This window comes from Ciconia boyciana, chromosome 2 (assembly GCF_034638445.1).
Source record: "Ciconia boyciana chromosome 2, ASM3463844v1, whole genome shotgun sequence".
In the NCBI taxonomy this organism is placed as follows: domain Eukaryota; kingdom Metazoa; phylum Chordata; class Aves; order Ciconiiformes; family Ciconiidae; genus Ciconia; species Ciconia boyciana.
In genome coordinates this window covers 38,732,598-38,760,555 of record NC_132935.1, presented here as the reverse complement: position 1 = coordinate 38,760,555, position 27,958 = coordinate 38,732,598, and the positions used below count along the sequence as shown (strand labels likewise).

General features: G+C 41.9%; 1 protein-coding gene across 3 annotated transcripts; it reads left to right on the top strand.

The window, feature by feature from the left end:
- Nucleotides 1-49: 49 nt before the first annotated feature.
- ADHFE1 (alcohol dehydrogenase iron containing 1) lies at nt 50-24,864 on the top strand. Of its 3 annotated transcripts, none has more exons than XM_072852403.1 (15): nt 50-96; nt 1,387-1,424; nt 3,736-3,779; nt 3,951-4,004; nt 5,251-5,405; nt 5,572-5,768; nt 6,178-6,255; nt 7,395-7,500; nt 8,756-8,908; nt 10,065-10,163; nt 11,084-11,162; nt 11,314-11,410; nt 15,135-15,292; nt 19,013-19,141; nt 19,745-24,864. In XM_072852403.1, the coding sequence occupies exons 4-14, from the start codon at nt 3,951-3,953 to the stop codon at nt 19,094-19,096; spliced, it is 1,260 nt and encodes a 419-aa protein (XP_072708504.1). In that variant the 5' UTR covers nt 50-96; nt 1,387-1,424; nt 3,736-3,779; the 3' UTR covers nt 19,097-19,141; nt 19,745-24,864. The 3 variants fall into 3 exon arrangements, 2 of the variants coding, with proteins under 2 accessions (XP_072708504.1, XP_072708503.1); XM_072852402.1 differs by lacking the exon at nt 50-96 and adding an exon at nt 594-898; XR_012040864.1 differs by lacking the exons at nt 50-96; nt 15,135-15,292 and adding an exon at nt 584-898.
- The last annotated feature ends 3,094 nt before the right edge of the window (nt 24,865-27,958 follow it).

Sequence of the window (27,958 nt, the reverse complement as noted above, 5' to 3'; positions counted from 1 at the left end):
TGTCTCATTCTATAGCAGTTCAGTAGGATGGCAGCTTGAGCACGATCAAAAAGCAAAACCTCTGTCTGTGCAAGGCGGCTGCTGAGGGCAGAAGGGGTACGTATGCTTTGGGGCTGAAGGGATTTGGGTGGTGTTGACGGACTGACTACTGCTCACCCTGTGGGCTTGGCAGAAGATGTGTTCTTTGCCTCTTACATGTTTCTCGCCACTGTGCTGAGCAGACTGCACCACCGCGGGCTGCTTCCGACTTGCCAGTGGCAGGTACAGTCTCATGGGCACAACCCATTGATACCAAGCCTTCGGTCTAAGTAGCTAGGCAAAGCAGGGGCAAAAAGCACTTGGAAATGTGGAGAAAAAGTTGCTTTGAGATACACTCCAGACCTCTGATTTTCCTGCAGTTCCCACAGGGTGCGTCTTGTACCTGCTCAACCACAGAGCAGGTGGGTTTTTCCACATGCATATCCCCTCGATAGGTATTTTATGTTGCTGACGACGTTAAAGGTGAACTTTCTGCGCTAAAATCCTGGGCAGTTTGTGCATTTCCAGCAGCGATGGGGTAACCCGAGCGGAGGTGCGGGCGCTCCGTGGGTGCTGCCGCTTTCTGGCCCTGCCCAGCGGGTGCAGGTGTCACAGCCTCGGGCGGGGCCCGGCAGGCCCTCCGGAGCCGCGTCGGGACGGTTCTTACTCCAACCGTGCAAAGTCCTTCCTTTCCTAAACTATGCGGCGGAAACGGGGCTCGGGAAGCGGAGAGGAGCCGCCGCTGCCCTGGCGCCTGCCCCGGGAGGAGGCGCTGCCGACGGCCCGGCCCCCGGCCCGGCCCTCGGCCCCCCAGAGCCGCGGCCATGGCAGCAGGGCGGGAGCGGGCCGCTCGCCTCCTGCGGCAGCTGCAGCGGGCCGCGTGAGTGCGGGCGGGCCGGGGCGGCTGAGGGCAGCCGCCGCCTCAGCGTGGGGACGGCGGCGGGGACCGGCCTCCCCGCCAGCGGAGGCCCCGGAGCCCGGCGGGGCCGCCCGTGGGGCCGCTGTTTTTCCTCCGGCAGGTTTTAAACGTGAAAAGCAGCGGCCGCTCCCTACCTGGGGGCCGTGGGGGTCTCCTAATGCCCCCTCCCTAGCGCTGACCCCCCCGTCTCACACGGGCACCTCACGGGCCGGCTACCGGGACCCACCCGTGTTCTTCCCTCGGTGGGGGCCCAGCTGCCGGCCTGCCGCTCCCCTGGGCCCCGGGGGCGGGCCAGGCCTCCCCAGGCACCCAGGCTCTGCTGGCAGGCCTCTCTGGGGTAGGGCACGATGAACGGGTGCATACAGGAGACTTTTAGGCAAGGACAGATTCGTTTTTCTGCTTTAGTTTTTCCTTTTAACCATGCCTCTTTTTTTTTACCTCGTAACTAGATGTCGGTGCCCGAGCCATTGCCACACTTATTCCCAAGGTAAGACTTAATTTGTGTCTCCAAAATAATTCTGTGGGAGACCATGGCCCTGTAGAGCCGTATGTATCGGTGTAACCTGGGCGGAGGGTGCAGGTAACAGGTAGGAAAGAGAACAGTTTAAAGGATAAGGTAAGCAGTCTGTTATTTTGCAACAGTACAATGATAGTGGTTGTTGTTGGATAGAGTCACTGTTTCCACGTAAAACACAACTAATGCATCCTGTCCCTCCTCACTGTGAGGCAAGCTGATCAGAAATTTGCTCTGGCTGCTACTACTACTGTCATCACCTGAGCCATCTTAACTTAAGATTGGCTTTTGAGGGGAAAAATACTCATCTGTTACATTAGAAAAGAAACCAGAAGCGGTATGGATAAAAAGGAGCTATTCACAAAGGTCTGCTTTGGCTTGGGGAATGTAATCTCCATAGGCTTTTTATATAGTCAGTCCCGAGAACGCAGCTCACTTAGGCCAGGGTGGTGGAGTAAGAGCAGGAGAGCTGTGCTGAGTGACCGAGTCACCCTGGGAGGAATTTCTGTTTGCATTGACTGTAGGGAGGCTATGGGAATAGCTATCTTTGTGCTGGTCAGTCTCCAGATCCAATAAAAATTAGTATTTTTCACCATAATTTCAGCAATGTGTAATTCTGAGTGGTTTGGTTTCAGTTGCTTTACTTAAGACACTTTTTAAAGAACTACCACTACCATTTTACACATGGAAAAGCTATATATATGTTCAGATACTTGTTTTGCCCAAGACCATCATACAGCCCAAGGCAGCGCAGCTGAGAAATAGAATCTCATTCTTCTGCTTGTCTGCTTGATGACCTACTCGGTCAATTCAAACTAAGCCCTTGCTAAATAGAAGTCTTAGTTAAGAACCCTCTCTGTACGTTTTAGGCAGCAATTGATGGTATCAGTTCAGTAAGTGCTGCCTGATGGTATCAGGCAGCAAGATGGTATCAGTTCAGTAAGTCTCTAAATAGTGGGAATTGATTTAACAGTGACTGTAGCAGAAAAAAAAATGTTCATTGTGTTTCTTGGCAGTGTTTGAGGAAATAGTGCAATTTTTGAACTCAGTAAAATTCTTCCTGAAGGTTAAGTTTGGCTCAAGAATATAACAGCAGGGCATCTATTATACTATCAGAAAGCAAGAGAGTAAATGGCTTGGACATGTTCTTAGCCTGTCAGATTAATGACTGAGAGTACAGCAGACTCAAACTCCAGGAGAGGTCAAACATGTACAGCCTGGCAAGAGATGGCAATGAAAGAGCTGATAGCAGCTGGCCTGGGCTTGAATAGAAAGTGCATAAAGGATTTTAATACATCTATCTGTGACTGTTGTGGGTCAGTGCTTCAGTGCACCCCAGAGTGTCTGTAAGACTCATTATCGTGGCTTCACTCATTGGATCTGAATCCAAATCGCATATTTTCAATTAATATAGCAGACAGAAGGCATGACTTCAGCAGGAAGAGCAGAATGCCTCATCTGATCTTTTCTTGGAGAAGAATGGGCTGTTTCAGTTGATGCAGTTTGCTTCACTTTGTGGCAGAATCAGGATATGCAAGAAATGGAGAGTTTTGTGGAAATTCATGCAAGAATGACATGGTAGAGAGAGGATGTAACTGAAATGCAATCCTTATAAATATCTTCTCTCTTCTACTAAATAAAGTTGATAGTGACACACTGATTCTTATTAAAACTTTGTTCATTATTAGCAGTGCATGCAGTTCCTTAATTTTCAAGCAAGCAATTCCGTTTCACCTGCAAGTTCAGGACTAGGCAGAAGTAAAAAGAAGTGTAAACACCTGACAGTATTACTCTCACACATACAAAAGATGTTCTCTATCTGGGTCTGTATGGAGGATGTCTCATGGATTTGTCATAAAAGTTGTTCTGAAAGTTATCATATAGCCGTATACATTTGTAGCACCTCTCAACCTGTATGTAGCAGCCCATATGCTCTGCAGATACTCAGTTCTACATACTTGCTATGTACTGTTCTGGTCTTTGCAGAGTGCAAACAAATTCTCATGCAAACTTCCTGCTAACTTAGTTTTTATAGGAAAGAATTAATTACTAAAGGACAGAAAAAACACCCTTGTTTTGCTGAATTGTATGACTCAAATTAAGTAACTGGATCATTTAATCTCTCAAACAACAAGGGACGAAATGGGTAACTGTTACCCCGACAAGCCAAGATGACCCGTGCAAATGTATTAGTGATTTTAAAAGCAAAGGAATCTGTCAACTTTAGTATTGAGATACAGATTGAAGTCTCGTTGTTAATTTTATTGTTTCATTTCCATTCCAGTCCCTGAATGGCCTACGCTGGGAAATACAGACTATGCATTTGAGGTAGATTTAATAACAGAATATACTAGATTTAAAAGTAATATTTTGTGTACTTCCAACTATGGCATTTAACAAATATTTACATTAGTAAATATTTATATTTCACTTTGACTGCTTGGGACTAGATGCCATTTCTCCATTTTTCCAGAAAAAATATGTTCTTTTTTTTTGTAGATGGCCGTTTCAAACATCCGATATGGAGAAGGAGTTACAAAAGAGATTGGCATGGTAAGCTTCCATAGTGTAAATCCATCACTAGTGATAAGTTATTTTTTTAAAGGGCTGCTGGTGCTATCAATCCATTTTATAAGGGAAAGCTTGTATATGGTGTGTCTGAATCTCCACTGCTCTGCAGTATGTGTAGTCATATATACCAGTGTAAAAAGGTCAGAAAATACTGTTGGGTAAAGAACAGAAACATGTTACATCAATGTTGCTGTGGTATAACTGAGTACATGAAATGCAGCTTAGTGGATAATTAGATAATTGATGATTTGCCAGGATTATGCAACCATATCTTTCTCTGACAGGGAATTTAATTCAAAAAGTTTTGAATCCTGGTGACTCACCAGGGTTTTCTCAAGATCACTTTCGTCTTTTCTAGTGCTCATTAAAATGAATCAGAGACTTTCCATTAAATTAGGTGGGTATTCGTTCAGGTCTGAGTTTGCACTGTGAAAGTGTAGAATTTTTGTTTCAGCAGCGTGAGATGATTCAGCTGAGTATATTGTTCCAGTTTGCCTTTATCATTGGGTTTTTTAATTTATCATTTTTTCCTCTCTTCTTGGCATTTATGGCATTAACAGTTCTCTCTTTTTATTTACAAATTTGTAAAGTAAGTTAATAGTCAGATAGTAAATGAAGTTAGACAGAACTTCTGTCTTTAAATAGCATTAGGATTATTTAGAACTTGATGTATTGTATAGCTATTGTGACAATTAATTTAGCAAAGGTTAGGATGTAGTATTATTTTTCTTCTTTTTGCCACCTTATTTTGATTTTTCATCAATAAATTAATATTCAGTATTAAATTTTCAAGATTTTAATGCCGTGCTTTGGTAGGCAGTTAGGGGAGACCTAACCTGTGGAAAAGCCTTTTTATGTCACAGGAATTGTGTAGGAAAAAATATTTCAAAAAATATTTTACATTTTACTGTAGTCTTAAGTGGTTCCACTTGGTTTTCACTTGTTCAACATCTTTATCATTAGTTTTCTTCTATCATAAGACTTCAACTATGTAAGTTTGGCAGCTTTATACTTTATGCTGTTTTCTGCACATATATATATATACGTATGTGGTTAATCCTCTTTTTCTTTAGCTGATACTGTTTCAAAAATTTTACAATAACCAACTGTTTTTAGGTTGGGGTTTTTATTATTATTAAGTGGTTCTGTTGATTTGGATTAGTATTTAAATAGTTCAGTGTATGATTTTCAACCAGTTGTTTGGTTTTTAATTTCACTGTTATTGTAGGACCTGCAGAATCTTGGTGCTGGAAGAGTTTGTTTGATGACAGATAAAAACCTCTCCCAACTCCCTCCTGTAAATGCAGTATTGAATTCCTTGGCAAAATATGGTATAAACTTTCAGATGTATGACAATGTCCGGGTGGAGCCAACAGACCAAAGGTACTACTTCTGACAGTGTGCTTCTCAAAGTAGTGCCTAGGCTCTTACAGCATGCCATACAGCTGTTTAAACACCTCCTTGCGACCTGTACACTGGTCTTAATAGTCAGTTTCTTTGTGTGCTGTTTTTCTCCTGACTAATTGGAAAGCTTTTCTTGTTTTCCAAGTTTCCTGGACGCCATTACATTTGCTAAAAAGGGAGAGTTTGATGCCTATGTTGCTGTTGGAGGTGGGTCTGTAATAGACACCTGTAAAGCTGCCAACCTGTATGCGTCCAGCCCTACATCAGACTTCTTGGATTATGTCAATGCTCCTATTGGGAAAGGGAAGCCTGTCACTGTGCCCCTCAAGCCACTTATTGCAGGTAAAGCAGGAGAGGGGTGTGTGGAGAGTGAGGGCTAGGAGAAAGGGAGTCATTCCACGCTCTGTATCATATTTCTACTGAAATCAGTTTACCATGACTGTTTCACCTTCCTTTGGGCTTACTTCTGCTCTAGTTGTATTCAGCAGCAATTTTGCTCTTTACTTCAGTGGAAGTAAAATCACCATTTTTGTCATTAGTTTGTCTTGTTTAGCTGAGTTTGACTCTTTTTACTGAGAAAAGAGATCAAAGCGGCAGTTTCTCTTTGACCTGTTGGCTTCGGATCAGGGATACCTCCACGATTTCCTGGATCCTATATTTTTGGTGGCATTAATATTGTGTTTTTATTTATGTATTTTGCAATATTATATATTACTTATTATTTGTTGTTATCCCCATTCTTCCTTTTAAGTTCCTACGACAGCTGGAACTGGAAGTGAAACCACTGGTGTTGCCATTTTTGACTTCAAAGAACTAAAAGTAAAAACCGGTGAGATTTTTTTTTTTTTTCCCTATCTGCTATTCAAGACAATTGCTTTTCCAATGTCTTCATTATTTCCCTGCCTTGAAAAAAAGGGATACTGCATGTCATTTCAAGTGTCATTTTATTTTATTCAACTGCCACAGGCAAATTTGAAGAGCTTAAAGGTTTCCTCCTTGAATTAAATTTATAGCATATTAACATAATGAAATACCTATGTAATACAGTGGATTATAGTTTGAAGGCAAAACAGGAAACTAAAATCTTTCAAGTTCTTAAATGGCAGAAAATGTTAATTGCAAAGGAAATTTCTACTTACATTCAGGGTCAACCAACTGTTCCTTATTTCCTCTGTATTTTTCTTTCTGCTTTTAAGACTTCTGTTTCTTTGTTGTGTAATTGCAACCAAATGTTCCTTTTCCTGACTTTTGAAACCTCAGGCCTGAGATGCTGTGCAAGTGAGGGGCACTGTCTTCCTTTGGCCTTTTCATCCCTGGGAAATAAAGATTAAGGCTAAAATGTCATCTTAAGCTTCATGGCTGCTTTGAGGTTTTAGTTCTAAACGTGTGGATTTTATATGCCACACAGTCTACAGTACTTGGGACCCAAATGGGTGTGCTAAAGAGCTCTGACCATAGCTCAGAGTTTTCTAATCTGTATGTAGTCAATCAGTCTGTTTGTGTGTGTCTGTATGTGTCTCTTTCTCAAAGCTGCATCTGTGCCCCCTTAACGAAAATATGAAGGCATGGTTATTACAGATGCTGAAGACAGCAATTAGCAATAGCAATTGATTGTAGACACAAACCAGTCTTGCCCTCTGATTGTTCACAGAAGATACAAATCTAAGAATAATGTTGCAGATGCCATTCAGCACAAACATTTTTAAAATACAGGCTGCTCAGGGAGGGTTACAAACGGAGAGAGAACATTGTCTGGTATAATTCACTTCAGGAAACAGCCTCAAATGATACAACTTTCTTACGGGGGCTTGATAATCAGTAAGACTTAGATTCATAGATACTTCTTACTCTCCCTTCTCCCTCTTTGCTTTTACCTTCATAGTTTCAAATAATTTTCCCTCATTATTGTTATGTTTTGAACCTTAAGCTTGTCCTCTTTAACTCATTTTCCCCACTTACATATTGCAGGAATCGCTTCAAGAGCCATTAAGCCAACATTAGGCATCATTGATCCTTTACACACACTGTCTATGCCTGAGCGAATAGTGGCCAACAGTGGCTTTGATGTGCTTTGGTGAGTTTTCTGTGTAGGCTGCTACTTGAATTTATTACAATTTTGTATTCTTACTGTGATTGTAGAAAAAATACATTTTAGGAGCAGAAAAGGATGATCTTTTTTTCTCCCTTTCCTGTTCTTGTTAAGGTGGTCTCTGTTATACTTTCCTGTTACTTAATTTCATTAGCTCCCTCAGAATGTATGGAAACAAATAACTTATTTGCAGAAATTGTAATGTTTTTGCAGTACACTGGAGAAACCATTTGCTTCCAGGATGGTTGTTGTCAGGGAAGAGCATCCAGGTATCCCTTTTTAAGAGATCATGTAGATGATTAATCACAACTGCGACAGCATTTAGCATGTCTCACAGGCATGGCAGGGAATGGAGAACAAGAGTTTTCTAATAAAAGCCACCATGTGTCAACAAAAATTTGTGAAGGTTTGTGGGTTGCTGGCAGGTAATAGCCCAATTATGACCATCTTCAGAACCTCTCTCATAATGTGATTTTCACTTGGCACAAAATTATCTTCATCTTAAACCTACACAGTTTTAACTGCACAAAATGCATGGAAGTTTCTATTCAGAGGGCCAGAGCTTACTTTGCTTCTGGGTGCTGTGTATATTAAAGTAATAGATGTATAATGAAACAGTGTGATTTCTCAAGCTTGGTGAAGTATCCTGAACTACTGTGTCTGTAATGGAATTGAGGCATTTGTTCATAAATGATAATGGTTTGTCTATAGTTTTGTACATCTAAATGTAGCTATGTAGGTAGTGCCCCTTCTTTACATAGCCAAATTCATGAGTATCTGAGAGATGAGACTGTTGGCAATTCCACTTAGCTTAAATATCATAATCCTAATTTTTTAAAGGTCAATACTTTTAAAAGAAAGGTAGCTTACAATGCTTCCAGTGCTAAAGGCTCTTACAGTTCCTGTCCTACAGAACGGAAATGCACCCATTGCAGATGCACAGTGCTCTTCAGTGAAAAGCATTACACCCCAAGATGCCCCTTCATCCAACCTAACTTTAAGCATGGTGTGAACTGATAGATTGTGACTGTGTTTGGAATGCCTTCTGTGTGTCTGTTGGAGAGCGAAGCACTCTGGAGGTGCCCACCCAGCATTCTCCCAGTTGTCTATGAGATTGTATTTCTAGTTTTGGCAACTGTTGAAAACACCAGAAGTAAATAAGAAGAACCTGCATTCAAAGGGCAGCAGCAAAATGGAGCTCTCCTGCTTAAATAATTGATTTTTTCCATCTTTCTTTTAGCCATGCTCTAGAGTCGTACACCGCTCTGCCTTACAACATGCGCAGTCCCTGCCCTTCAAATCCAATCAACCGACCAGCTTACCAAGGCAGCAACCCCATCAGTGATGTCTGGGCTCTTCATGCTCTGCGCATTGTGGCTAAATATTTGAAAAGGTAATATATTTAACAGCCACCCCCCTCGCAGTATGTTCAGTCTTCGGTGCCCAAAAAGGGATGCTGAGAACTTGAATCTTAGGCTAAAATAAGGCAAACTACTACATTAAACCTTCATTTGCTACCCTGGATTTCTCTTAAATAAAGCAAAAAGTTTTTCAAATAAAATTGAAAGTAAAATTAGGGTTACTAGGTTGTCTTGAGGAGGTAGCTTTTTAATGCCTCTGTGAATCTATTTTATAAGTCCTCAGTTAAAGGTATTTCAAGCTGCTCAGTTAATATGGGAGCAGCATTCACATATTTTTTCAAGCATCCTCTTTTTATGACAGTATAAGGGGAATATGTAACAAACTGAACGAAACACTGCTGGTGTAATTTCTGTGACCTGCAGTGTCAATTAAGATACTTATACATCCATCAAGAAGGTAACCGCATGTACTTATGAAAGTGCAAAATTATGCATTTATTGAAAACTAGGTCCTACTTTCAATGACTTTCAATTTAGATTAAGTTTTGACTTAACTGGGAGTTGTTTTTTATCCCTACCAATAAAGTTTTAGCCTGTATACAGCTTTTGTATACCATGTGCACTTCTATTAAAGACCAACGTGGATTTTTTTGTAAAAGACTTTTTACAGTACCTAGCTAGTCAAAGTAGTTGTTTATTGTTCCTGTGGAATCTATTAATGAGACTTTTTCTCCATGTTGTCAAACTACACAAGCAGTCTGATGCATAGGAAGGCGAGGAACCCTGTCCTCTTCCCACACAGATGGTGGGGTCCAGACCACCACCTAATGAGATGGTGAGAAAGCTGGAGTGATCTTGGAGCTGTGCGTAGGATTGCCAGAGCTCCTAAGTAGAATTGTTTAAACCACCACTGAGGTGAATATGGCTAAATTCACTCTGTTTACTCAGTGTTTAGAAAAGTAAAAGGAAACTTGCCCTTCACTGAACCAATTTGATTTACTTACTGAACCAGAAGCAGGACTGTTCTCTGACTGAAGCGTGAATTGATCCTATTTCCAGCATTTTTATCTCAGCCTATCTTAGAGGTTTTTGTATATCTGTCCATAAAGAAGGCCTCTCTCCCTTCTCCATCTTGAATTACCAATCCGTTTGTGAATTCACTGGTACTATTGTCTTCATGGTGCACAGAGCCATCAGAAACCCTGAAGACCGTGAAGCAAGAGCCAACATGCACCTAGCAAGTGCTTTTGCTGGTATTGGCTTTGGCAATGCTGGTGTTCATCTCTGGTGAGTACAGAAAAATGTTAACCCCATCCGAGGTCAGCTTCTAGCTAGTATTTGTTTCAAATTGTCAAAGACATCGCTGCCTTTGTTGCTGAATATATAAGACATTGTAACGTGGGCTGTGATGCAGAGGGAGCAATGTGTTGTGAGAAATTGATGGGCTCTTGGCATTTATGTATATTCTGGCTTGTGATACTCAAATCCAATAATGAAAATTGCAAAACATGGCCTTCTTTACCTTCTTTGATAGTAAAAACCATAGTTAGAAAAAAAATCAATGGCATTTAAAATCTTGAATTTCATGCCAGCTGTTCTGCAGTGAGACAGTGATGAGGTAGTCTTGTGCCATTCCTGAATGGATGCAGTTGTCTGTGGGGTAGGCATTCAGCAGGCTGAAATTAGCTGTAATTAATATTGCAAGGCAATGTAGTTTCATATGGGTGAAAATCTCAGAGAGGCAAAGCCTAAGCCTGAATTGTGTGGAGAAGTTATTAGCAGACATTCTCTTCAGAGACCTTCCTTTCATTCGTTTTGTTTGAGCAAATCCACTCTTTAATTATATTTCAAAATTAATGTTTATTTTTCTCAGGCAGTGTGATCAGGTAGGAATGCAGATGATGCTCTTTTTGGCGTATCTGTATTACTGTAGTAACTGAACATCTTTCAGCCCAGTCAGTGGAGTAATATAACTTCACACTCGCAAAGTAAGGAGATACTGTTTTTTACAGCTAGGTCTGTAAGGTGCAGAGGGGTGAGGGTTGTCTGTACCTAATATCCATACCATATCTGTACCTAAATACCTTTTGAGTACCTGTACCTAAGAGACTCGCATACAGAATACTGACCACACGAGGGACTGAATGCAAATTTTCCAAATACCAGGAGAGCTGCCCTAACCACTTTCTCTCTACTCTCTGTTCCAGCCATGGAATGTCTTACCCTATTTCTGGTTTGGTGAAAACTTATAAACCAAAGGATTATAATGTGGATCACTCTTTAGTGGTAAAACTTGGTTTATCTTTGTTTTTGTATTATACATGTCAATTCTCTGTTATCTCACATTAATGAGCATTAAAGCACATTGAAGTTGAAAGTACATGTCCTGTTGATGTGATTTTATTCTTTTTTCTTTTTTTTTTTTTTTTTTCCCCAGCCACATGGCCTTTCTGTGGTGCTGACATCCCCAGCAGTGTTTGCTTTCACAGCACAGATACATCCTGAGCGGCACTTGGAAGCTGCAGAGATACTAGGTAGGAATCTCTATGGATACAGCTTACTCATACAAATGAATTCTTTCCAAAATGTCTTTTTGGGAGGAAAAAAAAATGTGTGCAAGCAATTGCAGTTGGTTGTTGCAGGGGTTTTAAGTTTAAGAAACAAGATTCTGGAGGCTGAGTTACACATAATGCAAGCTTAGGTAGAATAATGCTTAATTTTGCTAATTGGATGATGTAGTCAGAGAAGCAAGCTGGAGAAATCTGCTTCTCAACTAGGAAACTGGACAGCTGAAATTGACTGTAGATCTGTTGTGAATCAGGAGAGAGTAGCTGTGATTGGCATCTCTCTTGGTGCTTTATGGAGAATAGTAGCTTTAGAGTAGATACCATAAAACAAACCAGTACTTGGGTATATCTGTTAGCTAAAAGGAAGCATTTTGCCTAACAAATTTCCTGCTGTGGCAATGAATTAGGAGAGAGTGATGTTCTGAATCACTCCTGCTCTTCTTCTGTGGCATGCAACTGTGGGTTTTGGTCTTTCTAATGTAGGCCTTAGCTTGTTTGTAGGTGTTGGAATTTCTCAGTGGCCGATGTCACGGGAAACCATGGAGTAGCTATTCTGTGGACACATCTGTGATGGCTCAGAAGTGGGTTAATGAACAAAGTGGCCTTTTCTGCTTCTTAGCAGAATAAAAGTAAATGCTGCAGGCTGACAGCTCATTTAAAGATTATCTTTTCATACAGTGCTTTGTTATCCAGAGAAAGGATACCTCTTCACTGCACCCCCAGCATGACTGTGTGTAATAAACTAGCCCTCAGTAATGTAATCTTGGAGCTGTTAGCAGTCTAGCTGTGACAGCATGGCTCTGCGGTGGGCTAATTTATTTATATCTAAGGTCAGTTTTTTTGTCTGCACTAGACTGTGTTGTAGCTAAACTGCTGCTAATACCCATGCTCACTAATGAACAATCACAGTCACATGCGCAGCAGCGTAGAGAGGAGAGAGAAAGTGGTTAGAGTAAATCTCCTGGTATTTGGAAAATTTGTGTTCAGTCCCTTGTATGGTCAGCCTTCTGTATGCAAGTCATAGCAATCCAGTCACATGTATGACTTCCTTGTATAAGTACTCTGAAAGCATTGTGGGTTTCAAGGAAGAGTGGGACTTTATATAGGCAATGAAAATATCATGGTATTTTAAAGAGGTTGTAAAACAATATGGTCAGAAAAAATACCTTGGGGGAAAATTCCATTTATTTCATAAATGTTAGCTATGAGGTTTGTTCAGCCTTCCTCCAAAGTATGCGATCCTGCCTATGGTCAAAACCAGAACACAAACCTAGCTGGAATCATGTACTAAGCTACAAAATGTCTGTGTTCCTACTGCAATAACATACAACTCAAAGTAGACTAAGAAAATATTTCTGCATAACTGGCCAGCACAGCATATCAGAGAATTTGACTGTGGCTCCTTGATTTTAAAACAATTGGTTAAAAAGCAGTTCCTTTAGGTTTTCTGTTATCAACTGCTGCCTTAAATTCTGTCTCTAAAAGCTCTGTGTCATGGTTTAATCCCAGCTGGCAACTGAGCACCACGCAGCTGCTCACTCACTCCCTCTTCCCCCCCCCTCCGGTGGGATGGGGGAGAGAATCGGAAGAGTAAAAGTGAAAAATAACTTGTGGGTTGAGATAAGAACAGTTTAATAATTGAAATAAAACAAAATAGTAATAATAATAATAATAATGTTAAAAGAATATACAAGTGATGCACAATGCAATTGCTCACCACCCGCCAACCGATGCCCAGCCCATCCCCAAGCAGCGATCGCTGCCCCCCTGACCAACTCCGCCCAGTTTATATACTGAGCATGATGTCATATGGTATGGAATAGCCCTTTGGCCAGTTTGGGTCAGCTGTCCTGGCTATACTCCCTCCCAGCTTCTTCTGCACCTCCTCGCTGGCAGACCATGGGAAGCTGAAAAGTCCTTGACTAGTATAAGCACTGATTAACAACAGCTAAATCATCAGTGTGTTATCACATTATTCTCATACTAAATCCAAAACACAGCACTATACCAGCTACTAGGAAGAAAATTAACTCTATCCCAGCCAAAACCAGGACACTCTGTTAATTTTCTCAATAGAAATTTAAACTATGTTATTGTCTGCCTTGCTGTAAAGGGACTCTGCCAAAAACATGTAATGTGGAATTGAATTTGTTAATTCCTACCTGGGTGTTTACTTCTGATTCCAGTCCAGAGTCCAACTGACTACAGTAGCTGATTCAAATCTGTCATGTTGCCAAATGCAATGAGTAAGAAGGTATTTTATGACATGGAGCAGATTACTAAATAGTTATGTTGTGTGTATGTACAGCTGCAAATTTGAGTACAGCCAGAAAAAGTTTAATACCTCCCTGGGTGGATTCTTAAACAGTTGAAATAGGTGTGCATGTGGCCAGAAATTTTCTAAGTGCAGTCAAAGACTGATGTATCCTCTAGGCTGAGCAAAAAGTACTATAACTATAGCAGTATTTTAAAACTGCCCTTCGCATTTACTGTCCTTTTTTTCCCTCCTCCCTTTCCCTTTTACTTTATGATCTGAAGATACTGGGTTTGTATCCCAGTTACTCCTCTACAGCAAAACCCAGGATAAACTCAGACTGCGTGGCATAATCCCAATAGCATAAGACTTCGTACAACACTCTGTCATACCTTGTTTATCAATTTCTCCCAGACATTCTCTACCACAGTACTGCCAGTCTTACTACCCGAATATCTGAGCTCCTCAAATGAGCTTGTTGGTTTCCTGTTCACTTAACCCCCTTTGAATGTTTGACTGAACTGCATGAGGATCACAGAAGGTATTTTTCCTGTAGCTATGTGTGCTCTTACTCATCCTCAGTATGACACTTGGACCTAACATAGTTCTGGTGTAATATCATTGAGGTTACACAGAGAACAAATTTAGCTCAGCTTACTTTGAAAAGAAATCATATGGAGGAATCTGTGTCTTCTATCTGGACATGTTTTTATTACTACTTTTAAATAAGTCCTGACCATTCATTGAAAGAGGGGAGAAACAAACTATTCTGTAAGAAATACTGGTAGTCTTTCATTTTATATTGATGCTTTCATTACTATTCAGGAGATGTTTCAAAGATACCAGTTCCTCCTCTTCAGTTCTACATTATCCTACACAAGTCAGCACATACTCAAATAGCATTAAGTTTAGCATTTACTTAACCCCTTGAACACTGCCCTGGCATCTGCTGTTTTTCTCAGCCTCCATGCTCTAGTCCTCTCTTTGAATGTGTAACTGAACAGAATAGTCAGTGGTTTCCATGTCCTCTAGATGTCAGCAAACTCAAGGCCTTAAAATAAAGTTAGCATTTGGCACACTGTCCATAAAAATAAATACCACTGACGTTCATGCATTAGCTTCTTTCCTCCCAGCAGTTAGTCAGACCGAAAAGTGCTTCTCCCTGTAAGCACAGAGGGAAAGGAAGTTAACCTCATGTGACAGTTAGTCTTTCTGGCAGCAGTTACCTGCTTCTCCTGATCTTGTTTTATTTCACCTTTTACAAACTATTCCAACTGTAAAATGAAGACTGATTCCTCTTTTTACTTCATGTTGCTTTTAGGGCAGTGACTGTTATGTATGGATATGTATTCAGCTCATATTATGATTAAATTAAGTCCAGAACAGGCTTCCTCCTCCCTCTCCGCCCTACAGTCAAGGCATTATGTCTTATTTTAGGAGCTGACATCCGCACTGCCAGAATCAAAGATGCGGGGTTTATTTTGGCAGACACGCTCCGGAAATTCCTGTTTGATCTGAATGTTGATGATGGCTTAGCTGCAATTGGTTATTCTAAAGCAGACATCCCTGCATTAGTCAAAGGCACTCTGCCTCAGGTAAGACAGAAAGCAAAACAGTTTTTCTTGTCAAATAAAAAGAGCAGATTTTTTAAAAAACAGAAGTGTTTCTTTTCAAGCAGATGTTGTTTCTAGTCCTACATGAAAACAATTAAAATGGAGAAAATTATGGATAGTCAACAGTATTTTGTTTCTCTGCACAGTTTAGGTTTTTCTTTTCAGTGAGATGGAGTGCATGCTGCAGTCTGTTCTTTGCATGGATTCAGAAAGAATGGCTAGGTGTTTGGGTTGTTTTTTTTTTTTTTAAAGTCACATTTTTAAAAAAGAGGATGTTTTTCATAGACCTTTGATCTTTGTAGAAGATACTGCTTTTTCATAACTATCTCTGTTAATTATGTATGCAGGATGGGTTATAGATAAAGCCTTAATACCAAGAGCTATCTGGTAGGAATGATCAAGCTCACTTTGCATTAAACTTTTTCCATATTGAGAAGTTGCACTTTTCTTCCCAGATGGCTTTTTTGTTCCATTGACCCCCATCAGAATTTGAAATAAGGTCCCCTGGGATGATATAGATTAAACTTGTAATACCCTTTATTGTTTCAGTGCTCACAAAGACACTGCAAAAAGCAACACACCACTCCAAAAGCAAAATCCAGTGCCTTCCTTGTAAAAAGACAGTTTGATTCATATGCTATGGACTGTTCTGTCCACTTAGGATTTATTTCCACCAAGTAGCAAGGGAAATAAACACCATGGAGAAAATGAAAATTTTGTAGGCTGAAAGGTTATTCACTTTTTACAGCAGTACCTCTTACCATGTCTAGTTCTTCTCATTCGTAAATCTCAGAGCAACTTATAACAGAGGGTAAATAGTAATATTCCTATCTTATACCTGAGAAAATGACACAAAGGTGCAACTATTAGGATCACACACAACAGAACAGTGGCAAAGCCAGGAAGAAAACTAAGATCTCTGAGTGCCCATGAAATAGGTTGTGCTTGTAAATTGTAATGGGGCATTTTGGAGGTTTGTTTTGATAAATATGTTCCTTTAAAACAGTTGGGTTTGGGTCATAACAAGCACAGCATCTCATGGAAGGCATGTTTCGCATAGCTGGGGGGGAAGGCTCTCCACCAAAAGATGTTGAAGGGGTTTCTTTTTTGTTTGTTAGCTTAGCTCAAATTGACTTTTAATTCATTTACTGTCGTCTCACGGCATTGATGATTAATTGCACTGTGCAAAATGAGATGACCTAATCGTTTCTCAAACCTCATTTTTGTATGAGAGATGTAGCATGATGAAAATGTATTAGTGTTCCTTAATAGTCCATTATTACCCACAGAGGTAGTCCATACGGTTTAATCTTTGGTATATTTTTTCTTTTCATCTTGCAGTAGGTTTTCTTTGGAATACAGCACTGACCCATTCATGTTGGCAAGGCAGTGTGGTGCAGTGGTGATAGCACTAATAAGTGTGCAGGGTGTATTGTGAAGTGCAGGCTGCAGGAAAACAAAACTGATCTACTCTAACTGCTGGGATTTGGGGTGGGAACTCTACTGGGACAAACATTTATACTTGACATTAAAGCAGAATTTTGTTTTCCTTTCTAAATGAGTCTATTGAGATTTATCCTATTTACAGACAGCAGTGAGTCTAGCAAAGAACATGCTGTCCCAAGGTCTAAGGTGTCCGGCCCTGTGATGATGTTTGAGGGGAGATGGGGAGGACTGAAAATGAGAGACAGTGGAAGGGCTGTTCTCTAGCCCACCCACCCCCTGCAGACATCCCAGAGGCAGCTACGGTGGGGCTGAACCACTGATGAGCCAGGAGTTGCTCATTTTTGGCACTATACCAGAATGCACTGAGTCAGACTGGGTGAGCTGGGGCCTTGCTGTCTGGGCACCAGCAAATATCAGCAGGCTTGTGTAGAGGGAGTGCTGGTGCCTCTGTGTCAAGGCATACAGGAGGAGCATCCATTTGCAGCCTGTCGATATAGCTGGGAAATGCTGCGGTCTGTCAGGGTGATCATCTCCTGTCACCCCGCGTGACTTTACAGATAACTGTCCATCGCAGTGCACAGGGCTGCAAAGCTGTAATTTGGCTCAGAGTGTCCTAATATAAGCCTAGTGAATTTACTGAGTACTTGAGCACTGAGTTTTTATATTTTGCATATTGTGAGTCTTACTTTTGCTCTAGTGCTGTTTGAATTTTCCATTTGGTTTCAAAACCACGTAGAACCTTAGCCTTTTCTTTGGCTGGATCTGTGTGCATAACAGTGCTGGTCAGGGATGGGGAAAGAGGTATCATTTGATTGCTACTGCTGCACCAGCAAAGCTTCTTGTGTAGGTTGAAGTTATGCACACAAAGCTGCACTTTTCAGACTCATCACAAGCCATGCTAACCATGCTGAGCGTGATTTTGAACTGTGAATATCTCACAGCTGACTTCCTCACCATGCTAGACAAATATTTCACATGTTAAGTTCACGGTGCAGTGGCCTCTCTTGCTGTGTAACCATATCCATCCTGTCCACAAATCACAGCCCCATGGGCTGAGAGGGAAGTGGAGCAGCTGCAGCACTGCACTGCAGCATCGTGCTGCGGCGGCGGTGTGTGCTCTGCTCGGGAGGGCGTCTGAGTTCAGCCTCCCCCCGAGGCAGGGGGCTGGAGGAGCCCCTTCCCCAGCATCCCCCTTGGTGTGTGAGGCAAGGCCTCCAGCAAATGACACCCACTGTCTCACGTGTGAAAAAGGGGGGAAAAAATTTAGAGCTTTTACTGGGACAGCCTCTTCCATGAGGAAGATGCTGAAACAGGTTGTAGCAGAAGAAACTCCCATCTTGGCTAAAATGCACCACATTCATCTAAAGATAAGGTGTTCCTAGTGTACGCCTGGCCTCTGTCTTTGCAGATGTTTGTAACTCTCCCCAATCTTTCAGTAAATATTAAGATCATTGATTGTTGAAAGCATAAAAGTACTAATCATAACCAGTACGAGTCCATTAATGTTAGGCCCTTTCAGCTGAGTGTTTCTGCAGTAACTGAATACCTACAGTAATACAGCTCCTCAGCCTCAGTAGCATGGGGCTTTTCTGAATTGCCATCCCCGCCTTTGAGGTTATTTTGTCAAGCAGAGCAGTGAACCATAAACCTAAGTTTCATTTTAGTCGGTGGGACGTCAGCACCCGAAAATTCTGTTGAATCACTGTCCAAATGAAGACCAACCACAACTATTTTGTATTCTGATTCCAAAGTGTCAGGCTATTTAGTAAGCAGTTTCACTACCGTCCCTTGCTGGGTCTCGTTTTTTGGAGTCTGAGTTGCAAGCACTGTTTACTCTCCCCAACTATGGCAGTTCCTGGGCCTTGAGAGATGTTGTATTTTGAAAATATTGGTCCCTAAAAATTGATCTCCTAGTTCCAATGCTGGCAAGTGAATTTTAAAATGGACTGTATTCCCAGGATACTACCCACCACTGTTCTGACATCTGTGACTGATAAGACCCATGTTTGAAGTACTTGACTTTGCAACTGAACTGCATTTTAATCTTGCTTCTGCGTATTTAATTATAGGCAATTTAATATATTCTTGGAAGTACTGTACAGTTAATGATGCTTCAACCTTAATGACTTGATTACTTATTTGCAAAACCTTGTTATTCTTTGTGAAGGACGTTAGTACAAAGGCACATAGTTCAGCTACTGTTTGATTAATTTCATTGGCAACCTTCTGCAATCCAGTTTTTCTTTAATCTTGCAGGAGAGAGTGACTAAACTATCACCACGTCCCCAAACAGAAGAAGACTTATCTGCCCTCTTTGAGGCTTCCATGAAGCTTTATTAGCTTAAACATTTTGTTCCGAAAAGTGTGCTCTCTTCTAACACAAAGGTAATTTCTTGTAGATAGGGCGCTGAATTTGTTTAGAGAGTGGAAGAACTTGTGTGTCTTTGACTTCCATTCCATTGTACACTGCCCAAAGGTCAGGTAATTCATCTTTAACTAAATAGTGCTCTAAAGTGGAGGCTTGATTGTGGGGTTTTTTTCTTGCTCAGTAGTCAGTGGTATTAACTTGCATAAAAGTTGGAGCAGATTTCTCAATTTACTAAGGCTTTCTTGTGCTTTAGAGGTGGTCGTCAAAGGTGGAAAAATTTTTAAGGGATATTCCAAAATATTTTACAAATTATGGTTTTTATTAAAATTGTCTGTGATTTTGTTTTAAAAAGTCATGCTATTTAAGAAATAATTGGGGGCATTTTTAAATAGGGAAAGGGAGTTACCTTGCAGAAAATGTCAGCTTGCTGTATTCTGTTCCCCTGCATCATCTTTTTACTGTCTGGCTTCGCAAAGAGGGCTATTGAACTGGGGTACTTTTTGTTGTTTGGTTAAGAAAAAGCCTACACACTTTATACATATTTGGAAAAGGCTTCCTGGAAGTTTGCTTTGGGTTAAAATTTTGACATGTATTGTCAGATATTTATCTTTCCTTTTAAGATCTATATGAAGCGTTCATAGGAGGAGCAAAACCAGAGTAAAGCATGGTCACACGCTCAACAGGAACCACGTAACAGCAAGACATCATCCATCACGGTCATTTTGTCTCTGTGGGGGCAACAGCTCCCTTTTCCTGCTGCATTCTGTGGAAAGAAGCTATCAACTCTATCTTGCTTCTCTGTGAAGCAATTGCTTCTGCTGAGCTCCTGCAGGTGCCGTCACTCAGAGTACGGCCACCAGCTTAAGGAAGTGGCAGCGTGCTGTGGTTCAATATTAAAAAGTGGTGGTGTAGCATATGGCTGCACAGTGCCCCGCTGGGAGCACTTGTTAAATGTGGGAATGAGTGTGCACGTTCGGAGCAGTTAACCAGCTGGTTGACTGTCAACTGAGAAAGGGAAGTGGGAAAGGGAGAAATGAAACTAAAATTTTAATACTTTTTTTTTAAAAAAAAAGTGCACATGGTTGTGTGTACAGTTCATTTAAATCAGATTCTGCTTCATGTTGGGCCCTTTCAGCATCTGATTCATGCAGCTACCACAGCGCAAGACAAACGCGAGAAGAACCCCATAACCTCTGGTGTACTTATTTCTCTCTGCTAGAGTGGGAACACTTTTCAGTCACCCTGTTGAAGGAGAAGGCTCTGTACTTACACCTTTGCATTCTTCTGTTTGTCTGTTAAAGCTAATGCTATCCTAGAATCTGAGGACAGATGTGTACTGGATACTGACATTGGATCTGTTTTAAAGCTCAGTTTAAATAGGTGGATGGGTACTGGTTGAAGACTGGAGATTTTCTTTTTAACCACAGAATGGGTTTAGTGGCCATAGGGACTGTACTGCCAGTATGCCTCAGCCTGTGCTGGGACACACATTTGATTTCCATGTCCTTCTGAATCTTGCCCTCTGCTGAAATTGCCTGCAAGAACCTCTGTCACGAAGGCTGATGTTGTAATAGCAAGGGGCAAGAGATTCACTTTATTGTATTGTACAAAGCTGCCATGTTTGGAAAAAAAAACTTTTTGTCAAACCCTTTTGTACACAATCTTTTGGCCTGTTTCATCTTTCCACTCCTGTCTTTCTCCAGGCTGTGGTAGCAGTACAGAGTCCTGAAGGGAGAATCTTTTTTCTGGGAGTCTAATTCATGGCAGCCATGCTGTGTTTGGGGAGAATATACTTTCTGGGGAACTGAACAGCACATGGGTTTCATCACTGCAGCAGAGCACTTTGATGGGCTAGTTAGGAATGTAGGGTATTTCCTTCCAGCACACTTTTTATTTTGCCAGTATGGCAGTTATTAGCAGGCTGCATTTTCAACTGACAGAACCTTGCACTTAACTTCCTATACCAGGTAACCTAGAGCTCTTGCTAGTTTTTAAATTAAGCCTCACACCCCCCTCTGATATAGTAGGTTTTATCCATAGTTTATAGATGAGACAAACGCAAAATTTGATGTAATGCCTAACCCAACATAAGCAGATGGTGCTGTAAGAAGGGCCGTTTCTGTTTCCCACACCCCTTTGGCAGCATCACGGTCTTCAACTGGCTTAAACTGGTTGTGAAATCCCACTTATGGACATCAGCTACGCAAGTGTTCTCCCACCACCAATTATTAGTTACTAGTGGAAATTTTCTGAGGAAAAATCAAGGGAGCTCAAGCCGCCCCACAGTGCTGTCTTTCAAATAGTGATGGTGTGACAGGGAGTCATGCCCTGGCTACCGGGCAGTGGTAGTTTTATTCACAACTGAAGAGGTACCGGGGTTTTTCATGTGTTATCTTACTAAATTGCTCTGTACTGGGAAAACCTAGTTGGTCAAATATCTCTGTATCTTTGAACATGCCTATTTTGTGCCCATGAGCCTGGCATTTGTATGGGGAGCTGGGGTGAAATTGTAATTGTGAGTGGTCAGCGGTGGTTGGGCACGTGTGTGAAATCTAGGCAGCTTGTTCTTGTGGCTCCTGCTACTGCTCTGTTACTCAAGCCCTCCATGACAAATCTGTTACTGCCTTTAGATGACACTGGAATGCAAATAACCAATAATACTGTACTTGCTATAAACACAAGCTTGTTTGAAAGTGTTTGAGAGCCGTGTTTAACTCTGTCGTGTTAACCTCAATCTTGTAAAGTAACTATGAACCAAAACCACTGAGAGAAAGTAGGCTTTCACTAGCTTCCCAGAGCATAATGACTCTTCCTGCAACATCGTTTGCTGGGTGACCTTGGTGCTGTGCAGGCAAAATCATTGTATCGTGGGTGACGACTGAGAGCAATGTTAGAGGCGTTCCAGAAATAAAAGCACCCGAACTGCTGCACGGTATTTCTGTCAACATTTCAGATGCTTTCTGCACACCTTACTCTGCGTAATCAGTACATAGTTGTAAGTATTATTACATATTTCATGACAACACTACCAATCCTTGTATGTCATACTTGTTAGCAGTAGGGCTTGATTGAGTCCCTCCCTCTTCCTTGTGGAGTCAGAGACACTTTCTGTCTTAAACAGCTATAAGTATATAAAAGGATTTGTCAGTCTTTACATAAAAAAGAACGAATGCTCAGTTTATCTAGTTTTTTAGTAGGTTTTAAGGTAGCATAAATGGCAGCTATTCAGTCATGACAGAAGAATGGTTTGAGGGACCCTAGGAACTCCTAGTAGAGTAGATTCTTGCTGTGGACGTCGACCTGCTACTTCTCTCCCCTAGTTCTGTATTCTCCAAGTTCTGTGCAGGCAAACACAAACCGAACCCTGGCCCATCTAGTTACTCGCTCAGTCCATCTACAGTGGTAAGGTTAGCTTTGGAGAGCAAGTATGAACAAGGGCACGCGTAGTGCTGGTGAAAACAGTTTGACAGCAGATACAGTTTTACCTGGACTACAAAATGGAAAGCCCACTCCTGTTTCAAGGTACTCGGAACTTGCAGGGTTGCTGCTTGGCATCAGTAGAAGTGGGGGCAGCTGGTATAATAGTTTGTCCAGCCCTTCTTTTCCCTTGCCTCTTCACATTCCACTGCTGATTTTCCCAGCAGTTAAAGCAAAAAGAGAATGAAGCAAAAAATATGTAACCAGAGTGCCTAAATCTGCAAAAACTCTCACCATCATCCTGTGTGAATAAACTTGGAAGAAATCACAGGTGGGTTAGTGTGCATGCTCATTCCTCGTTGCACCGTCTTCACTTTAAGGCAATGTGCAGGCTGTCATCTTCTCTCTTGTGGTTGACTTTCCATCCCCTCATCCAAAATGGATGAGAAAGAGTGATGGTTAAGAGACACACAGCAAAGCTATGTCTAGGCACTTTCCATAACCCCCGAGTAAATCTGCTTAAGCATCACAGTGCTCCAGGCCATGTGCAGTATGCCTTGGGTTCAACAGCTCCAACCTAATACATCCGTCACTGCATTAAGCGTGTCTGTGGAGAAGGGACAAGGGCAAACTGACGCAATGCAGCAGGAGGCCTAAAGGTATGGTCTCCATTTTTCCTCAGACCATCCCTGAGTGCTTCCTAAATAAAAGGGAACTTAATTTAAATTCAAACACCAGCTAGTGAATACAGAAAGTGATGTGAGCATTTTCCTGATCTCTCCAGGAGCTGTAGCTCACGCAGCAGCACACAGACTGCTTGTCTGCGGCAGTGTCAGCCCTGGGCAGTGAGAAGAGGGTCTTCCACACCTACCTGCCCCTACTAATCCTGCCTGGAAACCTGGTTCCATCTTTGACTCGTCACCAGGCCGTCTGCAGAAGAAGAGGTTCCTCTTTGAGCAGTGGTGTGGCGGGACTGCCAGTGACCGAATTTGCAGAGGTCTCGGCTATCTTTGCGCATGCGTTTTTTTCCACAGGCAGTTACCTTTGTACTTACCTGCAGTGCACACATGAGAAATCACGCAGGCTCAGGTTGTTACGAAATGTTTAGTGCATATTTTTTATGCGTCATTGTCCATGAGAATAAGCAGAAGCTTCTACTGTTGCTCAGAATTTCTCAGTGAAACTGAGACAAAAAATCCCCAAAGCCTGGGCTATCGTTAGGAAGGCTGCAGTTCCCTTAGATGCAACATTTCTGAATGCCGTTTTATATTTTGCCAGTTCTAGGCTTCCGTTAAATAACCCACTGAAATGCCATTCATTTTCTTTTTTTCCCATTGTACTGAAACAGCTGCCACGAGCGAGTTGGTAGAAAACGTTGTACAGCCAAATAATAACAATAAGAGGAAGAACCATTTGACACAGCTCAGTGGAATGTTAATCAGGGTCTTAAGTTAACTACTTTCCTATTAATAGGAGAGGGGATGAAAAAAATACTTTCAGCCTTTGGTTTCTTTTGAAAAATGACATGTACTCGGTTTTCAGAGAACTTTAAATACAACAAATGGCAGCAGATATTTTCCTTATTTCTCTGAACATGCAAATTAAAGGGGGAAAAGTTAATGCACATCCATGAGGTGGCACAGTTAAGTGAAAGCAGAGGAAATGTGACCCGTGTCCTTTGGAGAGCCGTGTTAATTCATGTCACACTGTAGAGCCACAGAGCTTGGTTCTGCGGCCACGTACGCTGGCAGCATGTACACCACCAAAGTCAACCGAGCGGCAACAGAATGATGGCTGTGCCCGCACTGTAGTCTGAGCTCCGGTAAATGTTTAATTTAATACTACCTATCATGAAATATATATATTATAGCACAAACACTGGTTTATTGATGTGGAACTTTTCATCTGCGTTCCCAGACTTGCAGTGACTTTGACCTACTTTAACAATGCTCTTGTGCTTTTCCTGGGGTATGCTATTTGGATGTTTGACCATACAGCCTTAAATTAGCAACTTGACATTGAAATGCTGATTTACACCTGCAGTTAAATGGATAACACATGTTAAAGACTGATTGTCAGCAGCTCCAGTACGTTATCGCTTCATTCTGTGGCATTGTCACTTGCCTTTATGGGATTTAAGGACGCCATTGTGTGGCATTGTTGGTATGGCTATGGACACAGCTGTGGGGGGCTGACACTGTGTGTGGACTTTGTCATCTATCTAAAAGCTGACAGACGTCACTTTCGAAAAATCACTGCGAAAGTTTGGATGTTTAAGTGTTGCTGTATATTTTAAGACAGCATTGGAAATAAAGATGCTTTTCTGCTGGCATAAAAACCAGTTAACATTGAATAACTTGCTCTTCTGACCTTTTCACCTTAAGGAAGATTAATGGTCGTTTATATCAGAACTTCCCCCCCAATCAGGGGTCTGAAAGCTTCAGGGATTCAGATGGACAAAGAAAGTCTTTTCACCTCTAGGTCACCAGCACAGACCTGGGGTGTCTCTCTAGTGACCATTAGATGGCTGCTCACTACTTTATGTGCGAGAGTTGGTGGTCGTAATCCATTTTCTGATGGACAGATCGCTGCCTCTTGAAAGCTGTCACTATGGGAATTAACGTGAACAGAGCCTGAATTGCATTTGCCTTGCACTACTAAAACCTCAGAGCCCTGTAACACTTGTTTCAGTGGATCAGTCCTTCTCCAGGGTCGTTTTTCCAAGCCAGGAAGGGCTGAAGCCGTGTCAGTGCTGTGCTGTGAGCGGTGGCACTTCGGTGTTCCCTCCGGGAGGGCTGCAGCCTCTGCTCCCACTCCTGGAGCATGCAGGTCCCATTCAGACACACATTTCTGGCAGTTAGGACATCCTAGAAGAGCACGTCCCACAGCCTTCATGTAGCCATCTCCCAGGTTTAGTTCCTGGTGCGGTCAAGCTGATGTACTGCATAACTAACTGTATTTGTATTTTAAATGGAAGTCCTAAAATTACTGACTACTCAGTTGGTAAAACTGAGCACAGAGCTGGGGGCAGATTTTGATAGTAAAGTAACCGTCTGTGACTTCTCATATCAGAAATGGTCATGTCACCAACTGTAAAGCGCAGTTCGGGACCCTACCCAACAGACCCTACCCAAAAACGCCAGCCCACTGAACAAAGGCAGCGCAGGGTCGGCTGACGGGTGCTAAAGGTCTAAGCATGGCCTTCACTGGAGATACCTGCATGTGCACAGCAAACAAGGCATTGGTGAAAAAACCTGACGTGTGTGTAGACATATGCGTACGGTTGCTTATAGCTGAGACACTGAGCCTGAATATATAACACGGTTACAGGTTAGAGAGTATAAAAAGAGGCTAGAGAGTAGAAAAAGTTGAAGAGCTAGGATCTAGGAGTCTACCTCTTTTTGGCTAACCAAGTCGAGAGGACATAGAAACGTCAGACTTCAGGGGAACATCTAAGATGAGAATATGCATTTTACAAAACATTGTAAAAACCCGAAGGATGTAGAATCTAAAATTATGTAGTTCTTAAGGAGCGTGTGCCATGTCTATTGCAAAGCCCCTGAAAACTCTTTCCTGTTCCCTTTTGGTTTTCTCTCTCCCAAGCTTACCTCTGTACAGTGTGTGCCATGTAGTGGACAGAGTAACTGAACAAATTACAACCAGAACTGAATTAGTAAAGGTAAGTGTTTAAGTGTAAAGGCTAATAGGACAGAGGAAAAGGACAAGTAAGATCATCAGTTCTGCGAAAATCGAAGATCTCAGAGGCCATGTGACTTGAAAAGGACTGACCTCTGTGTAGCTTATGAGCTTGAAAATCCTCTCCTATGTATTTGCAGCATTAATTCCTCTTGTTATCTGAGGTGATCTACTTTAATCAGATTCCTAGAAACAAGTCAGGTACTTAAAGGAGAAGATCTTTGACACCCCTGTTGGCAGCATCAGTAGAGAGGCCAAAGACCAAACCAGCAGGGAGAGAAGATAACCCGCTTCATCTCTCCAAAACCCTTTTTTAGGATAATTGGCATCAGAGGGAGTCCCCCAGTGTCCCCTTCCAGGCTCATAGTCGTACCCAGTATGGCCGTTTAACATACTTGTCACACAAAAGCTGCTTCAAAAGTCTCACGTTTCCAGGACACAGCAATTCCGTACCAGTGCTCCCACTCTATCCTAAAACCTCCTCTGTCACGGTGCCATCTCCTGTGCTGTCTTGCTGCTTCACGCAGGCATCGTAACTTAAATCTGGACCAAAAGGGGACTCATAAATTTGACCCTGCTTCTCCTACTTCCTATTTTCTAAGTTTCTAGCGTAGGGGTCTCTGAGTGCCAATAATGATGGTCCTTGTTTTAAATTTAATCTCATTTTCACGCAGAACTTAGGCCAGAGGAGGCAATGCCATCTGATACTCTCCAAAGACCTTCACCCCACAGAGCATGTGTGTTGCACGTGGCAAAAGGAGCTTGATGGCTGCGTGAGGACACACTAGAGACAAGTAAGGTGACAGTTCAGGTTGCCTCATTCTTTAGACTTATCCATGGGAGGAATCCTAAGAAGTTTGTGCCTGGTTACCCCAAGCAGTGGATTTTCCTCCGTATAGTATAAGACATCATACGCACTTGCAGCAAGACAGCTACCACTGCACAAATCCAGGAACCACAAGACAAGCTTTAATTAATGTGCTTGTTTGTGCAAAAATGGTTATGTTCACATCAGGAGCCAACAGTCAAAATAATCTTAAAATGTTTTAAAGGAAAAAATTGGGAATGAAAAAGCCCCATCCAAAAATGATTGTGCTTTATCAGGGGAATGAAGACCTCACTGATCAATTAGCTTGAAAAATGAATTAATCAAGGACAAATGTAATTAAAGTTCAGCATCTTAGTAAGCTGCTGTTGTCACAGCCCAATTTGGACATATCGCTCCTTTGTTGACTTTTTTAATGCTTTCTGTGGATTACCAGTACATGACCAGTGTATGAAAGTTTGTTAAGCCTCCACGTGCTCAGCCTGGCCCTACCTTTAAGGCTGGCTCAGTGCAATCCCTGCTGCTGGCACAAGCTCTGCGGGACTTGAACCTTGCAGTGCTGGGCATTGTGCTTCTTGCTAATCATTGTATGGACTTACTCAAGTGTGTTTTACAAGCTTAGGGCAAATTTGTGAATGTCCAATTATCTATATGTAACTTTTTTAAGAGGAGCCAACCAGGCTTGGGTTTTGGTTGTTTTTTTTTTTTCCCTCAGGATCCTGCAGTATCTTTCTGTAACTAGTGGGGGGATGCTTTCAGCCTGGCTTCCAGGTCTGGCTGGTATTTCCTTTTCTGATTAGCAGAGAAGTCTGTGCAGTAGCCCCTTCAAACTGCACAACACTTGCATCCCTCTCTCCTGGTCCCCTATAGTGAGTTTAAAGTTCAGAATGTTTTT